Source organism: Rhinolophus ferrumequinum, chromosome 25 (genome assembly GCF_004115265.2).
Source record: "Rhinolophus ferrumequinum isolate MPI-CBG mRhiFer1 chromosome 25, mRhiFer1_v1.p, whole genome shotgun sequence".
Taxonomy (NCBI): Eukaryota; Metazoa; Chordata; class Mammalia; order Chiroptera; family Rhinolophidae; genus Rhinolophus; species Rhinolophus ferrumequinum.
In genome coordinates, this window is record NC_046308.1 from 10079351 (window position 1) to 10099072 (window position 19722).

General features: G+C 36.7%; 1 protein-coding gene across 2 annotated transcripts in view; it reads right to left on the bottom strand.

Moving 5' to 3' along the window:
• The window catches only part of MED13L (mediator complex subunit 13L), a 274477-nt gene that overhangs the window by 112256 nt on the left and 142499 nt on the right, over positions 1-19722 (bottom strand). For both annotated transcript variants that reach the window (XM_033097386.1, XM_033097387.1), the window contains exon 4: positions 13293-13376. In XM_033097386.1, coding sequence (XP_032953277.1) covers positions 13293-13376 — 84 coding nt within the window. The remainder of the gene's footprint in view (positions 1-13292; positions 13377-19722) is intronic.

Below are 19722 nucleotides of genomic sequence, written 5' to 3' on the forward strand. Positions count from 1 at the left end.
ATACAAAATACTTTTTTTAGTGTTTGGGATGATTTATGAAAACATTCTTCAAATAGCAGTATTAATGAAAGCTTTAAAAAGTGAATGAGTAATATGGAATTAAATTCCCTCCAAGGAAACATTTTAGTATTTTTTTATTAAACAGAGGGCTAAGGACAAAAGAACAAATTGGCGTATTTGTACAATTAGCAACTTTTAATGCCAGAATAGGCCAGTAAATAAAAAACATAATTTATTTTACCCTCGACTTCCCACTGATGTTTTCTATTATTTCTCACTCCATGTCAAACATTCTTATCTAGATCATTCTTCTCATTTCAAGCTACACAAGTGATAAATGTGTTTAAGAAGGAAAAAGGAAAAGAAAAACTTTCCCTTTTTTGGTACCTTCATGAGGAATGGTAGGGGAAAAAGCAAACCAAAATCAAGTGCATAAGTATGTTTCTAGATGTGCTGAAACATGCCTATCCAAGTAAGAAGAAAATTCTGGAAGTGTTGGCAGTTTGTAAGCAGCTTCCTTCTTTCCTCATCTGATAAACGTGACTCCTGGATCCACTTCTGTCTGGGTCACTTTTCACCTATGCTGCCTCCTTTTATTACTCAGAGTAGCTATCTCATCTTACTGTTAGATACTTGGTCTAACACTACTTAGAACTATCTTTTATATGTGAAGTATCGAAAACAGATTACCACACTAGTAGTGAACCTTAACAGTCAGAAGACCTCTTTGTAACAACATATTCATCTGAGATCAAAAATCAAACCTATAAAAATACTTGTTGTAAATGGGGTCAATTTTACGGTAGTTCTTTAATGCATAGTTTATATAAACATAGGACTGTAATGAATACGTGATGCTAATCCTGAATTATGATCATTTAATTTTTAAAAGCTGATCAGTTTCATTCATAAGACAGTGAACAGAATATAAAAGTGTGCTGACAACCTAGGAAAAAATTTATGGAACGGGCTTTAAATGATTTGTCTAGTCATTCTTTCAGCCGCTTACATGAATTATCTCATTTAATCTTCAAAACAACCTATATAAAGTAGACATCATTATTATTACCTTATTATTCCTATTCAGAAAACATAGGAACAGAAACACAGGATATAGTGAGTATATCCTCACTATAAACACAGGATATAGTGAGCAGTTTTAGTGTGTATGCTAAGAGCATAATTAGAATAGGAGTTATAATAAAGTCCTAAACTTCTGTCATTTATTTCCAAAGGAGCCGTCTATTGGGTGGTAGATTTAGGCTCATCAGTAATCCTTGTAATGATGTATACATGCATTACTTCCCTGAAGAAGTCGCATGTACAAAAAGTTTTAATTCCCGAACACAGGATTTGCAATCTACATTCTCATGCTGTGGGTCAGGACGACGGGCCTGCTCACTCGCCTCGTCCTATCTGGTGTCACCGGAGCCTCAGCGCCCAGCTGGCTCCTCAGTAACTTCAGCTGTTTCTGAAAATACCTGATTTGTTCAAAGGAGTTACAGGGTGTACTGCATCCTTCCTTGAAAGAGACGAGAAATACAACTTGGAAAGCTTAGTTTACAGGAAATGAAAGCACAAATACAGAATTCTTTGTTCTACATCGTCTACAGAACATACACTGTTATACTTCAAACAGTGAGTCATGGTCAAATGTACCAGTAGTATTCTTGAACTGAAGAATCCTCCAGTTTGAAATGTACTTACGTATTTTATCCAGTTTTCACTGGGTATGTTCAACACCAGGTGCTCTAAGGGGTGGGGGCGGGGAGAGGCCTTGCCAGTAGAGTACATTAGTAACCTGCCCTTTGGAATTCACAAAACATGCTTCCAATGATCAAAGCATCATGCAAGACAGTACGCATGCAGCTCAATACTTGATCATCGTCATGTGTTCCAAGCCAGTACTCCAAGATTTTAGAGACTGGCTGAAGGAAGGCTACAGAGATCAAGTTGAAAAGTAAAAATATAATCCCAATTTTCCTATTTTTCACATACTGGGTGTTTAAGGAACTCCCTCTGGAACTCTAGCTGAATGTGGTATTTCTTTTCAATAGTGAAATTAAGGCCTAAAAATATTACTTATTCAAGGACATAACAAATCATTAGCAGAAGAAAGTTGTTATTTATTTCAGAGATGTGACCCATGCTTTGATATAAAGCTTAAATTCTAGATTTTGACATAAGAAAGAAACAAAGGAGGGGACACGGCGGCATGCTACACTGAAACTGATTTAATGCTTTTAAGACCACTGACAAAAAACTCAAAATTCTCCAGCTAGTGGTCCAATTTTCTCTTTCAGTGAAACTTACCTTCTACACATTTTTTTTTTAAAAATCTCAGCTCACATAAAATACTTCAGTCAAATGTCTTCAATTACACCTACTAAGACTCTCCTTTGTTTTCTAACATTCTCAGTGCCAGATAACACTGTGAACGCCACTGGTCGATTTCAGTAGTACATGAGAATCCTTCAAATGTTGCCCAACAATATTCCCTCTAGGCTCTTCTGTGTGCAACCAATTAGAAAGGCCTCCGCCCTTCCACGAGGCAGGGTAAGATTTCAAACTGTATTGAGGTTGTTTCTAGTAACAAGAATTGCAATTCACAGGCCAGCAATGGCATACAAAGTCCAACAGGGTAATGTATGCTTTATACTAAGAAATATTTGAACTAAAGTAACCATCATAAAGAGCCCAACTGCTCAAACTTGAAACTTGAACAAATCACTTGATAATAAAAAATACTGAAGAAAAACTCAGGTAAAACTGACAATTATAAGAATAAAGGTTTTAACCCATAAATGTAATATTTTAAAAAATCATCTTTTAAGATAAGAATGTCAAAGTGAATGGTTTTGTTTTAATGACATAAGTCAATATTTTGTTTTATGTTAGGTAACTTTTGAGATCATATTTTGCATTTTGATCCTAGGGCAAACTAAATAGATTTACAGCGGAGAGAAGTATGTTCCGTTCAGTTCAACCAAAAATGTTAATATCTTTTGTACTAGGAATTGTAACAGATACTGAGCAGAGTAAAAGGAAAAATAATAATGCACACTGGACACCAAATTAAGTATGATTCTGTTTAAAAATTCAATTTGCGAATAATGTAGAAATTGGGAAAGGGGGGGAAGGAAACAAAATTCTCATCTTCCTTAGTACAAATTCAAAAGAAGAATAAAAATTAAAAACAAAAATAGTAGTAAAAATATACTATTGATAAACTTAGAGGTAAAATTGCAGGGGGCGGGGTGGAAGCCAGAAAAGATGCCTCAGGGGAACAGCAACTTTGAGCAGGATCTCAAAGAAGAGAAAGTTAACTTGAGTTCTCAGGGAGGACAGAAAGAGTAGGGAAAAAAGAACATAAACAAAAGAGAAAAGGCATTTAGACTATGCTAGGAATTGTGAAGGGCAACTCTGGCTGGACAAATACGCTTCTACTGGGGAGCAGGAATACCAGATAAAGGTCGGGTGCATCCTAAACACAACTGACACCACATTATGTTCTTCTGTGAAAGAGTGCCTCACCCAAAGCAGTCTAACAGAAGTACACACAGGGCAAACTCCAAGGGGAAGACCCCGCCCTGCAGAAGACTAAGGACAGCTCAGATCTGAACATCGTAAAGAGGAGGCGGCCCCACAGTTACATAAGTGAATATTTCATCTTAGCACTCACTGCTTTCCATATTCTTCAGCCATAAATATTAAGTGACAGCACTTCAACCCTGTACAACTATTAATAAAACCCTAAATGAAGTATATTACCACACTCTACTGACAGGCTCTCAGAATATAAATTTAATACTTTCTAAGAACCACAATTAATGAAAGCTTTCTTTTTATAATATCCTGTAAACACTACAAATACACCAAAGAGGTAAACCAAATGATCATAAAGTACATTATGTACTCTCAAAACTTTTCATTTGATTCAATAAAAGGTTGGCAATAGAACTGTAATGCTAATAAACGGATTTCAAAAATATCGTGCTTCCCCAAAAATAAGACCTAACCAGAAAATAAGCCCTAGCATGATTTTTCAGGATGACATTCCCTGAACATAAGCCCTAATGTGTCTTTTGGAGCAAAAATTAATATGAGACCCGGTCTTATCTTAGGGGAAACACAATAATACCAGAATCACAGTGGTTTCAACCAGCTCTTTAAACATTTAGTAAAGTTCTTTAAAAATAGAAAATAGCTCATGTCATTATTTTAGGGGTAAAATCAACATACAATATGACATTGTTTATATAGCAGATTGTCATTATTTAGAAAGATTTATAGAAATACTTAACTCTTTAAATGCAATCATGTATACAAAAACTGATTCAAAAATATTTTAATAGCAAGTTTCTTCTAATACAAGAAATTACCAGAAACATAAAAAATTGTACTTATCCTTAATTATTTTCTAAATATTGCTACCAGCACTTCCACCACTAGTGACAACCAACCACTATTAAAACAAAAACCACATGAGATGCTATGCTAGTCACCTTATTTATATTATTCAATCTGAAATAATCTAAAACAACAATCTTTTTCTACACACACACACACACACACACACACACACACACAAAAGGCAAATGTGGGCTCAGTGATTTTAAGTGGAATGAAATTTATTTATGCAATCTTTTCTTAACATTTTTAATTATGTTCGTTAAACTGATGAGGGAAAAAGTTTAGAAGAAAATTTCATAAAATCAGCCAAAAACACCACACTCAAAACAGCATTCTTAACCTTCTTTTAAGAAATGAACATTCTTGTCTAATGGGAAAGGAGAAATGTCCTGAAATCCAACTCTGATCGCAATGCTTCCTCCTGCTACCAACACGCTCCACAGATGCCACAGGCACATTTTATTGGGAGCCCTGATCACACCTTCAAAGAAAGGACCAAATGGGTCCTTGCTTTGGTTTGGTCACTTCTTGGATGTTCTTTCCTCTTACTTTCCTGTCTCATTTCTCATCCTCAATTAATAAAAGACTGTTTAGGAACATTTTTATAAAGTCTTAAAAGTGACTCAGGACACGGCTTTACATAAAAGTCAACTATGTCAACTCAGAAAAGAAAAAATAAAGACCTTTTATGCCTTTACATTTTTAAAAAAATATGTTTCATGTTTATAAACTTGGGGGATGAGTCTATAAACATTAATATCTTTAAAACAGTATAAAACAGAAAAGCCATGAATTGGGAAAAAATCCGTATCACTTAAACATTAGAATTACTAAGAAAATAGGGTCCTTTCTTTAATCACTTCAGTAAAATATTAAAGTGAAAGTCTCCTACCACAGAGTGATTCAGCCCCAGGGGCTAAGGAATCCCAGTTTCATAGACAAACATCGTAAATCTAAGTGAAGCACAAACGGCAGGGTAACAAAGCACTGGGAAGTTTTCTGTCCTAAAAGACTCACTAGGTACCACTTCCGGGAGTAACAAAGTAGCTCCTTCCAAACCAAAACATCTCTCCCTCCAAAAAAATAACAAGCGAAAACTCAGAAGGAATAAGGGGCGAGAGTCTACACTGGGAAGAGAGGAATGGCACTGAGTGTCCCTTTTTTTGTGTTTTCTAAACAGCTGTTAGCGTGAGGGCAGATTAAACCACACCGGGTGGCTAAAACAAACAGAAACCCCACCTCCAGCCTTACTGGCTTGAATAACCAGAGGAGTGCATTCAAAGAGACCACAGCAGCTAGAAAATGACAGGAAATCCTGGAAAGAAGAGAGTCAGAGATAAAACTGCCAAGTCTCTGGTTGACCCCTGAATTATGTGCATGGGTCAAACTTAGCCCAGCTGAGATTAAAACAGTGGTTCTCAACCAGGGGCAATTTGGCCTCCCCAGGGCCACTTGGCAATATCTAGAAACATTTTGGGTTGTCAGAACTGAAGCAGGATGCTTCCATATCTTGGCTATTGTAAATAATACTGCAATGAACATAGGGGTGCATGTGTCTTTTCAAATTTGTGTTTTCATTTCCTTTGGATAAATACCAAGAAGTAGAATTGCTGGGTCATATGTTACATCCATTTTTAGTTAAGGAATCTCCCTACTGTTTTCCATCATGGCTGCACCAGTTTGCAATCCTACCAACAGTGCACCAGGGTTCCGTTTTCCCCACAACCTCGCCAACACTTGCTGTTTGTTGATTTATTGATGATGGCCATTCTGACTGGTATGAGGTGGGTATCTCAGTGCGGTTTTGATTTGCATTTCCCTGATGATGACTGACGTTGAGCCTCCTTTCCTGTCTGTTGGTCATCTGTATGTCCTCTTTGGAGAAATGTCTTTTCGTGTCCTCTGTTGGATTGTTTGTTTTGTGATTGAGTTGTATGAGTTTCCTATGTATCTTGGATATCCACCCCTTCTAGGATATCCCATTTGCTAATAGCGTCTCCCATTCAGTGGGTTGCCTTTTTGTTTTGTTGAAGGTTTCCTTTGCTGTGTAAGCAGCTTTTTAGTTGATGTACTCCCATGTGTTTTTTTGCCTTGCTCGAGGGGATAGATACTGATGTCAAATGGTTTACTTCCTATGTTTTCTTCTAGGAGTTTTATGGTTTCAGGCCTTACATTTAAGTCTTTAACCCATTTTGAGTTTATTTTTGTATATGGTGTAAGAGAATGGTCCAGTTTTCCCAATACCACTTGTTGAAGAGACTGTCATTACTCCAGTATATGTTTTTACCTCCTTTGTCATAGATCAGTTAACCATATAAGAGAGGGGTTATTGCTGGGCTCTCTATTCTGTTCCACTGATCTAGGTGTCCATCAATAAATGAATGGATAAAGATATATATAAATATATAGATGTATATATAGACAGATAGATATATCACACACACACACACACACACACATATATATAATGGGATATTATGCAACAACAAAAAAGAATGAAATCTTGCCATTTGCAACAACATGGATGGATCTAGAGGGTATTATGCTAAGTGAAATAAGTCGGGCAGAGAAAGGCAAATACCATATGGTTCCACTTATATACAGAATCTAAAAACAAAACAAAAACAGACTCACAGAAACAGACCAAAGGGATGGTTACCAGAAGAGAGAGGGTGGGAGATGGGTTAAAAGGGGGAAGAAGAATATAATCAATATAGTAAGATTGCATACCAACTATACTTAAACTTTTATTTTTAAAAAGGAGGCATGTGCTACTGGCATTGTGTCAGAAGAGGCCAGGGATGCTCTAAGCATCCTACAATGCACAGGACGGTCCCCACAACACACTCTTCAGACAAGTACCTTGAAATAAACTATTTTACAAAGCAGGAGATATATAAGCATTCAATTTAAAATGCAGCTATTTTCTACAATAATCAATGTCATTAATCTGTGATAATTATCTATTGGATATACTGAAATATACTTCTATGAATGTTTAGATTCAGTCCCTAAAGTTCTTATGACGAGGGACACTATGGGCAACATCCTAAATGAGACCGGAGATAAGAGCAAATCGAACAGTACTTCCTTCCTGTTACCAAAAGGTTAATCATTGGAACATTCATTCATGTATGTCCTGACCCTTTTTTCCCAACAAGGCAGGGGGCCTTTAGCTAAGAATACTTCAAGTTAACTCCTACTTGGTACCTAAGATTTCCTCTCACCTCTGCCTAATCTGATTATGAATCCCATCACTGAAGTTAATGCAATCCTTCTCTCCAGACACGTTCTTGAAAACTTTCATACCCTTTGGAAGAGTAATATCAAATCCCATGGAGCACTAAATTACAAAGGAGTTACTTTCTGCTTACCATAAAACCAAAGACAATATGCTCCTAGAAAAACAAAGAAGGCAAGATACATGCACAGGCACATACATACATATGCGTATGTGCGTGCACGCATGTAAACACACACACGCGCGCACGGAAAAAAAGAAGGAATATAAGACATTTTTAAAATAAAAAATGTGAAAACTAAAGTCCAGAGGGATTCATTTAAGTCCCACAAGGTATAATAAATAGTTAACAGAAGATTACCCGTGTTTCTGGGTGGTTGGTCTAGTGAGCAAAAAGAGCTTTGCTTCCAGCCTAGTCTCGGTCCTCTCGCAGGAATAAAAAAAGGAATTACAACGATACTCACCCAAACTCTCTAGTATATTAAAAAAAAAAAAAAAAAAGGTACATTTCTTACTGTCAGGTATTTAAAATCCATGTTAAAAGTAGACAGTACATATTAACATTTAAACATTTTATTTTAAAATATGAAAATCAATTATCGATGTTAAGGATGTAAGTTTTTACTGTACACTTTTTAGACTGCCAATAGGCCAAATAAAGAATAAAAATTAATGATGATCTCTTTTTGGTTATTAAGAAAAAAAGGCAAGAAAAAATAAAAAGTTTAACTGGAAACCACACAGTTGTTTATCATCACCACTGGCTGAACTGATACTTCAATTAAACATTCTCTCTTCTATTCATAATGTTTGTGCAAGTACAGAGTACTCAGTACATGAAACACACTTAAAAATCAGAGCCAGTATCACTTAGTTTTATCATAGGCTCTTATGAAATCTTTGTCTCCTCCCTGCCTAGATGCAACAGTTTTCACTTTGCAGCTACTTGTAACAAATATAGCAAGAACTCTTCATTCAGTATCTTCATGTCAACTCCCACTGCTAACTCAAGCTACCCATGTGAAATTCACGACTCCACTGAAACTGTTACAGTCTGCATAACCGCCAATCTACTAGTCCTCTTAGTATCCGTTTTGTAGGACTCTCCAGCAGACACAGCGAATTAACTTTGAAACTTTAAAAACCCATGGTTTTCGTGACATCAGTCTTCCAGGTTCTCATTTTCCATTGACCTTTCTTAGTCTCTTTTATGTGTTCCTCTTTTTCTCCCCATCCTGTAAATGTTGATGCTTCCCAGGATTCTAACATCGCCCCTCTTTTCACTTTTCACACAATTCTCAAATATATTCAAGTGACAAAATATACAGCATTTTTGATATATCTTCTCTTCTATCAGACAAACTAGAAGAAAGGGACTACATATTTTATAGACGTATGGGGAAAAGAAGCAGTAAAACAACTGTGCATGATTAGATAAGTCCACGTTGTCCCGTGAATATTCTTTTATGGATTGCCCATCAGATAGCTCTTGTTAACAGATATGTGGCAAAAGACCCCACATGTGCAAAGTAAATTCATGAGGAAAGCTGAAAAAATGATCACTACTGATCATATTTTTCTGAACACGAGGACGACAGTCCCTTTACCGTTCCCACTTAAGTATCTGTTACATGTCTGCTTAGGCTCTAGACAAGGGATCCCATTTGCCTGCCTTTTCGTGTTTGCATCTCTAGAAGGAAACACAAATGACTGGGCTATAACAACGAGAGCACTGGAGAGAGGATGGGAAGGAAAATGAGAGCTGAAGAGAAAGAGAGGGTGAGGAAAAAGGCAAGAGAAGTTTTAAAGTGGTAAAAAAACCTATTTTCCCACATCAAAATATTTCATCTTGTTACAGAAAATCCATTTTTTTGGCTCTTAAAACCAAAAGGCAAGGGTGTTTCTTGAATATGTATGTTAAATTGTGTAAGAACATAAAAAAGAAATCAAAGAGATAATCCCAAGCGTAAGATAATCCCAAGCTTAAGAATAAATATCCACATGAAACAACACAAAAGCAGTCAAAATAACACACTTCCAATGTGTGTGTGTGAGAGAGACAGAGAAATAGACAGAGCACGTGTGTGCACACAGCATATACAAAGTAATTCAAATATTTGAAAGCATGGGAAGCTATTTGGAGTATCATCCAGTAGCAGGGTAGTTTGCCCATGAAGAAGAGAGGGCTAATTAAATAAAAAAGGCACTAGCAAGTTGGTTATTTTTGCTCACCAGTATTTCTGTTAATTCAACTGCTATATACCTGACACCAGAAAAGATTAAAGGTGCAAACTGTGATGGGGGCAAGCAATTATTTTGCTAAAAATGGCATTCAAAGACTAAAGTGTATAGACTTAAAATTCTATAGTAATCAAATGTGGGCTGAAACTAGACTAAATAAGAAAATCAGCACCTCTCCAGAAGAAAGAACCTCCATGATTGGAATAATTTCTAAATCATTTTAAAAATATTTTTTTCACTGGTTTGTTTTTAAGCATATAGGGAAGCAAAGGCTTTTTCAAGTTCAACATACTTTAGAAACCACATATTTTGTATGTTTTCTGTCAGTTGTCATAATTCTTTAGGGCAAAGCCAGAAACTTCGATAAGCCAAAGTTTTCTTTCCTACTTACTATATTCGCAAGGATATGAATAACAAAAGCTATGTCATTATAGAGAAAAATGATGTGAATAAATTTATTTTATCTACTTGAGCCTGCCTGGTCAGTGTGTGTATGTGTGTGTGTGTGCGTGCGCGCGCGCGCGCGCGCGCACATATATATGTATGTGTGTAGGTATATATATAAAATAATTTTTCTAAAATTATCTTGAGCATCATCTCATATCAAACATTAAGAACTCTATTTTAGAGTCCAGCTAATGATTTAGTTTTGCTATCAAGACAGAGAGAAATTATAGCTCAAGATATCGTGCTATTAATCCAAAACCTATTCATCAATATATTCATTTGTTACCACTATTGGAATTATTTCTGCTACATAAAATACGCTGTGTGTAAACTGAATACTATTCTTTAAAACATATTCCTTTTATTTGTAGCTAATGACATCAAACAAGAGCATTCCTAAAAATAATAATCTGTGCATAAAATTTGTTTAGCAAATTTTCCTCCCCATTGGTCACTAAACTGATATGTACCAAAAAAATAAAATAAAATAAGCTTAAAGAAAATTTATTTTTCCCCTTCTTAACTAAATTATAAACCAGACACATAAATTATCTCAATTAATCCTTACAATAATCCTCTAAATCAATAATTGCTATTATCAACTCAACAGCAAAAATGAAAAGTTCAGCTCAGGAAAAACGAAACAATTTATCCAAAGGCAAATAACTTGCCAAGGGAAGTATGGGATGGGACCCCAAATCCTGTCACTCTACACGTTTTCCTCCACAGTGTCACTCTGTCCATCCAAAACAACAACCCCTGAGATCGTGTTTCAATATCCACCAAGAAGCTCTACTTTCCACTTGGAGAATAAAAGTGCCAAAGTCATTACACTTAACAAAGCTTTACTAGAGCAAACGCCAACTATTTCAATTCAATCTTGGTTTAAAATTTTCTAATTGTTAACAATGCCTTCTAAAAGATTTTTTTTCAAAACCAGTAACTTTTAGGGGAGTGGGGGAGGGCAAAATGGGCAAAGGGAGTCAAATACATGATGACAGATGGAAACTAGACTTTTGGGTGCTGAGCATGCAATAGAGTATACAGATAAGCAAGTTACAGGGTACACCTGAAATTTGTGTAGTGTTATTAACAAATATTACCGCAACAAAAAAATATCATTAACATTTCTACACTACAAAAAAGAAGTTCCACATTCAATCAAGAGCATACAGTCTAACAACAAAATACAATTGCACTGCTCAGATATCAACAGCCTACCAGTTATATAAAATCAAATGTCCAAATATATTACGTGTATTGTTTACATGTGGTTTGCTAAAGTTAGGAAGACTTTGGGATCTAAATGAAGTGTAGAGGTATACAATCCCTATATAAAATAGACTGATAACTACATTTGACTTTTAAACATTATTTTTACTATTAAACTATTAATTGCTACTCCTTCAATCACTATTTTATTTCCACATTTTGTTTCCTCTTGTCCCTCAAATTCCTGTCAAATCATCATCACATAAACAACCTCTAACTATTGACCGAAAGATTTAGGACTGGCTCAGTAAATTCATCAGGGACCAGTTGTGAAAATGATAAAGAAGATCATTCTGCTACAGCAATTCGATATTTAACCATTCAGACTCATCCACATTCAAAGTCAAAACCTTAACCATTCAGAAAATCTAAACCTCCTATAAATTTAAGGAAAACATTAAGATTAATTATGTCCATGGAACACATGCATTAGATCAAATCAGTAAATAAAAGAAAACCATTCTCTCCATTAATCAAAGCATCTGTAAACAGAATCACCGTCTCACACACCCATACACACTGACACCTTTCTAAAAGCATCATTATCCTTTTTCAGGCAAAGTTTGATATAAATAATACCTATGTCTTATTTAAACACGAGTTTTTAACAAATCCTAATGGATTTTTAAATGTACTAAAGAAGGGGAAATGTTTCAAGGAAGTTCATGGCAATTTGGGGAAAAAATTGCCAGTCGCTAATTTATCTGATTTGAAAAAAGAAATCCAAATTTTCATAAATTTGGTTAATGAGGAGATTCCAAAATCGAAATTTCATCAAAGCTTCAAGACATACAGGTTGCAGAGAAGGTTGCTAATTAATCTCTGGTAGGAACAAAGAAGTTAAGAAAGTAAAGGTTCCAGAAGAGGCAAGAGTTGACAGCTAAAATTCTGGCAAACTACCCAAAAGATCTAACCTTAGGGCTACCATATAAGGCTTCAAGAGCTCTTATCTGTAGCCAGGAGCCGGGACCCTTAGTTTAGGGCAAGTTAACGGATAGTAAAATAGGATCTAGATTGTGTACCCTGCACTTTGGAAATAAAATAACCACCATCAACTTATGATTTCAATTAAGTCTATGCTGTGTTCAGAGGTAAGTGAGATTTGTAAATATTTGATTTTGACGGTTTTGGTTGATTCTGGTTTGACTGATCTAAAACTTCACGCTTGCTTAGTAAAGAACTGCCTTTGAAGCCACGTATATAATAAATGATGGTTAAAAGTTTAGCATGTTTAGAGAAGTAATTCATAGTCCTGGTTTGACAACTGTCAAGGAAGTGTTGACTAAACTTAAGGGGCATTAATCAATCCTATAAATATTTTCACCATTTGAATTCACTTGACTGATTTTAAGGTTATGCCATGTAACACTTTAAAGAAGGAAGCTAAAGAAGGGTAATAAAATAACAAAATAGAATATTTCAATTATAAATAGTGTGGCAATAAGTCTCACACACATGCATTATTGATAATTATCTTTCTAGTCCAATTTTTGATAATCCACAAAAATTTTGTAATACAGTATTTAATAAAATGCAATCCAGGACTCTACTTTCGTACATCTAAACTATTAACATTATTAGAAAATAAATAAATAAGCTGTGTCCCCCCAGCTCTCCCTTCCCCCAAGATAGTTGCAGTCAAGCAAAAGAAACCAAGGAACCAAATCTAAAGACTCACCTTTTGTTGACTGGCTTTTCATCCTTTTCATAGGGTCGGACAAACCATTTCCCAATCCTAACGAAGTTCTTATCCATGAGGCACCTACAATAATTACATCAGTAATTACTTTCATAGTTTCAGTAACAAATTAACAAGTCATTGCATCAATAATCACAGATGGCATACACCACTGAAAATAAAAACGCCACCAATTAAACTGTCAAAATGTTTCCTTATCACTTAAAACTTTTACGTTATACTTACTGAAAGAACTTTCTGACCTTGGGCATAGATTTTTATTATATATTATTCTTGCCCATGTGAAAAAAACTAAGTGCAATTAATTGGTTGATGTATTCCTGAAATGTCTTACACTTTCGAAATACTTCAAATCCAATCACACTTCTGTATTACTTCAATTCTTGTGTCATCAAGAATGCTGAGAAAGCAGGCAGAATTTCTTAAGAGCACTTCAGGGATATTCTTCCAAGTCACCGATGCCCATTTTGCAAGTTTTAATACTGGTTCTTTCTTGCTTGGCATGTGATAGGCAATCATTCTCAAGGATCTCAGGGAAAAATAAATAAATAAAAGCATAGCCGAGCCTGTTCTACTCGAGTATTTTCCTTATGTAGGCATGGGGAAGCACTTGGTTCTGGCTGTGCAAGAAAATGAGGCATTACAGCCATTTCTTCAATAACCAGTATTTGCTATCCGTATATCTAAGTAGTGCCCTGCTTCTGTTTCAGGACGTTTTGTGTACATTGTGCTTCAATGGCAAATCATGGGGTAATCTTACTGAAGACATGCTAAATGGCACTTGAACTCAACTCATGTAATACCAAAAATGCACACAATTCAGTGGAAGTGACAATACAGACAGCCGTGACCGAGTTCACTCATGTGCAGGCAAATGACAACTCGATCCTAACTACCCTTGGCCAATTGTGAGGTGCCACCATTTGTAAGGAGCCTCCCTGATCTTAAAAATATATATATATATATATATATACACACACACACACACACACATATATATAAAACGTACATTTTGAAATTGATGAAATACAGCACACTCTAACGTTATTCAGTGAAATGACAGACTGTGTAAGAAAATCCACCAAAAAGCTTGATGTAATTCTTTTATAAAAAGTTCTACCTACCAGTAAAAGAGCTATGCAGCATATCTTTATTCAATATTCAGGCAATTCTGCACGTGGCCTGTGCCCCTGTAATTCCCCCACCATCCAGGAGGATGGAAACCATTCAAGCCTTCAACCAACTCCTTCCAGGTTAGATGGGTGAGCAAATGGCAATGGTTTCTGCAGGCCACGGTATAACTCTCCATAGGCAGAGCCAATGTGGAGTACCGCTGCATCCAAAAAGTCACTGGCTTCAACTGGCTTTATTTTGAAAATGAATTTCTACAACTATATTCCTTGCTCACAGTGAAAAAAATCATTTTCAAAGTAACCCAATCTGTTTTCCTAAGATTATAAATTAACTTGCTTTCTAGAGTTAGAGACTACGTGGCTCCATTCAAGTTAGGATAGAAAATGTGGAATACCCAAGAAGGGGAAAAGGACTCAAGAAATGAAACAGAGGAAGTATCTCCAATTTATTCCCCAGCTAAGGAGACTAGATTGCATTTTGTAGCTAGACTACATATATGGGTATTTCCAATGAAAACCTCTAGTGTTTGATATCAGGTTCCTTCCTCCAATAACCGCTACTACAGTCACTACTGCCGTTACTATATCTGATTAACCAGCACAGCGTATCATTTAATTATTGGAATAATTATGTGAGACAGATGTTACAATGTCAGTTTTCATACCTGAAGAAGCTAACGCCCAGTGAGAATGTCGCCGAGACAAGGTCACACAGCTAGTCAACAGCAGGGCTGTCAGGATTGAGCCCAGGTGTATCTGATCACAGAACCAGGCCATTTCTACTTCCATAACTACTCTCATGTTGTCACATTTTCTCAGATCTTTCATTCTTAACATACAGATGCATCTTACAATTGATGGGTTTATTTAATGTTCCTTTATTCTCCAAAAGCTGTTATATGTAAATCGAAGATGTATTTTAAAATCAATATTGCTTAGAATGAAAGCAATAGGGAACTTCTTAAGGTACAGAATCACATCAAACACTAAACACTGTCTTCTACTGAGACACATCCTTACCTAATAAATACCATTTTAAATAAAGTATTCATTCTCTCATATACATCTTAAACGTCACAATTCAAAAGAATCATTTATTCAACAACAGAGAAAACAACATTAATTTATAGTTCATGGATAGAAAAAAAAAATCCAGGTTAAAAAAAGCAGATAAAATATCTCTGACTAAAGACAACGTGTAAAGTTTGTTTTAAAACCCTTGCCTTTCTATGAAGTAAAAGCCACCAACTTTATTTGCTGATTTCCTTCCAGAACAGACCAGCGGTTGAGGGGTAGGAGCAGCACAGTACACAGCCAAGACCACTCCAGGACAAAAGCAAAAAGCTAATGAAAATACTACCTGAGTGTCTAACTCTGTGTTAATGTATCTCCTGGAGTTCCCACTACAGATGATACTTTTTTGTCAGGCAATGTAACAAAAAGTTAGTATGACTAATGCACAAACCAGTCATGGAAACTATTGATCCTTCAATCAGAAAACCATCTGGTTCCAAATGACAATCATACATTACGTATGTGATTTTCATCTGTTAATCGGTTTCTATGTGATCAGTGATTTCCTACACACTGAAAGGAAAACATGAGAACACAGAATTGCATTGGATGAAGTAATGTTTTTAATCAGTTTTCTAAGTGCTGGATTTGCAACTAACGTCTCTGCAGTAAGGGAGCAGTTCCAAGTCGTCAGCAGTGATATAGCCAAAATTTAGCAAAGTTACCAGGTATCTAAGAAAAGGTGGGCATCAAATTGGTGAAAGTGCTGAGTACTATGCTCCCTTTCTCTGTCCTGACCCCCAACCCAAAAGAGAATTAACTGCTCAGTTAGATGGAGAGATGGGTTAAGTATGACAGCAAAGTCTCCTTTTACTCAAGAAACAGGTAAAAAGAACTCAGCAACTATCACTATCAATTTCTACACTCTTCAGTCTCCTAAGTCTCAACTCTGGCTACTCCAAAAAACTCTCTCTCTCTCTCTCTCTCTCTCTCTCTCACACACACACACACAAATACACACAGAGCCTCTTAGAGTAGACAGTACAGAAAGCACTTCTTCTACCTGGTGTTTTGCAGTTTGAGTTATGGGAAGAAACGGGAGCGAAGTGGGGTGCCTTTCCAAGGAAAGCAGTTCTAGCGCCTGATGGACACGAGGGACCAGGTGGCTCACCAGCACACTATACTGAGGCACTGAGCCCCTGGGTCTCAACCATTTTGGGGTCATGAATCTGTGGTTTAAAAAAAAAATCTAATGAAAGTTATTCTATCTAGACTCTTTCCCCTGAAAAGTGTGCAGAAGAGCAAAACATCGCCTATCATTTCAGAGCTGGTGAGCTCTCTGAAGCAGATTCTACATTAAGAACTTCCGTACTAAGTACTTCCATTCATCGCTACTAGCGCTGCTTTTGGCCTGGAATCCCTCTCTTTTCCCAATCTATCCTTTCCTCCTTCCCATCATCTAATTCTGTTCGTCTTTCCCGTCCCAGATCAGCCTGCTCAGTACTCTAACACCTACAAATCAACAACACGCTCATCACTGAGTCGTAATAATTCATTTCTATGGCTCTTTTCTGCCAAGAAACTATGAGCAATTTGGGGACAGAGACAGTATCTATCTTATTCGCTGACAATATTCAACAAATATTTAAGTGCCTATTATGTAATATGCTTTATGTTCTGCTCTATACTAGGTATGTGCTCAATAAATATCTCAGAAATGAATGCTATACACCGAGGACTGTTTTCCTATTCATGATACAGTATCGTTATTCTTCTTGTTTGTAATCACTGATCACGAACAGCCGCATCCTGGTATCTTAATTTTCTCGTGTTTATGTGTTCTCACTAGGAGGACACTCAATGTTTGAGGGGAAAAAAGTACCTATTTCACTTCTTTGTAGCCATCCATTCTCACTCCAGATTAAAATCACAGTAGTACTTAACACAGAGGACAGCAGAGCTGCTCACAAATGTTTTGGAAGACTAGCGTTACTGCCCATATGCTTTAATTATACTTGAAGAGAATTAAGTAAATCTTTTAAAGAGAATTCTAAGATAAAAAAAAAACCTGAAAAAACTCAGAAGTATCATTTCCGCTCTCCATACCTTATCAACCTTTACTTTATTATTTTTTAGGGGGAAAAAATTATATTTAACAAATAAACCTAGCAGACATACTCCATCTGCCAAAAACTGCTTCAAATCAACATCATAAATAGTGCTAAGAATACATATCAGTTAACCCTGGCTGTTCGCTCAGTAATCCCACTCAGTATCATTGAGATTTTCAAAACCACCTTACTATTGGGGCCGGCCTGGGGGCTCAGGCAGTTAGAGCTCGTGCTCCTGACTCCAAAGGCTGCTGGTTCGATTCCCACATGGGCCAGTGGGCTCTCAACCACAAGGTTGCCAGTTCGATTCCTCGACTCCCGCAAGGGATGGTGGGCTGTACCCCCTGCAACTAGCAACGGCAACTGGACCTGAAGCTGAGCTGCGCCCTCCACAACTAAGACTGAAAGGACAACAACTTGAAGCTGAATGGCACCCTCCACAACTAAGATTGAAAGGACAACAACGTGACTTGGAAAAAAAATCCTGGAAGTACACACTGTTGCCCAATAAAGTCCTGTTCCCCTTTCCCCAATAAAATCTTAAAAAACAAACAAAAAAAAAACTGCCTTACTATCAATATGACATAATTCTGTAAAGTAGTACAATATTATTTTGCAAGATCACTATGTGACTCCAGATTTATAAAATGTTCTTCAAGCAATAGTTCTAGGAAAGAATTTCTCTTTAGAAATAATTCCCAGATACCTACTACCGTCCCCCCGACAAATCACTGTATGAAGAAAAAAAGCAGCTGATGAAAACAAATGAATTAAGATTGTGTTTCTGCACACACATACACACACGTTTCTGTGCTGTGCCATGTGGCTCTACATAATTAACTACAAGAGCAACTTGACTCGAGGTGCTAAGTCCTAATCTCTAACCCCAAAGCCACGGGCAGACCTCATGTAAGACCACAGGTGCCACAGCAGCAGCCACAGTCTAACTCAGCAAACCATTTCCCCCCTGGGACAGTGAGAAGGAAGCCACCACGGCTCTGGCTCCTTCTATGCCCTGCAAATTATGACATTATGGAGGTATGAGAGTTTTCATAGGTTAAAAAGTCCAAGGATAGTGTTCCTCCAACACACCCTCTACCAAAATGCACGTTAGTGTTGTGTCTAGTTACAGAGCTGCTCGGGTAGACTAAGATTCATGTCACTTCACACCAGGACAACCTCACCAGCATCAAACCTTCATTTCATCACTCTAATCTGTGTCAAATACATATGCAAAGAAATTGCAATAATCCCAATCCCCAACCAAATAACAGAAACCCATATAATTTAGGGGCTGAAAAAAACCTTTTTAAAGTGATTCCTTCTACCTCCATTACTTTGGGCCCCTACTGAGCCCTATGGACGCTGCCTCCTCCAGCCAAGCAAACCCCGTTATTCCCATCCTCTCTAAAATCTCTGTAAAGTTAGGCTCTTTTGTATGTACTCTCTCTCCTCTAGTTTCAAACTTTCAGTGTCTAATCCCATTAACCAACACACACACACACACGCACGCAAAGTCATAATTGTTCCCTGCCCTAAAAATATTAAGTAAATAGATAAACTGATTCGTATTAGAGTGAACGTGTTTCTCTGTTCATCGACAGATACTACTATGTGTTTTAATTCACTTGTATCTATAATGTCTAACGTCTTCTCCTGTAAAGCACAGGCCCCTTAGGTCTAAAGACTCATTCCCCTCCTATCCTTTAGAGAACTGCATACTGTCACAATTCAATAAAATGGGATTTTACTGATTACTCTTGTCCTGCTCCTATTATCACATTATACCCAAGGACTCTCAATGTTGTGACGTTAAATCACTATTTCTTCAACTAGGGCTGTACCTAACCACCATGCTCTAGTGAAGATATTTATTAATATTTTGAAATCCAAGGACATTGTTCATTTGCTGTCTGATTATCACCTCTACTGGATCCCAACACCACACGACATTAAAAGCCAGTAATTTACAAATATAACGTTATTGTTATCATAATTATAATTCTAATTTTCTTCATGTTATTTTTACTGTACTTTTCCAAATGAGTATCTTCACTCTACCAACTCTTGGCAAACCAAGAGGCAATGGGCCAAAGGCGATTTTACAGCTGTGTTATAAACTACCGAGGGGTGACTATGCTGACAATCTGT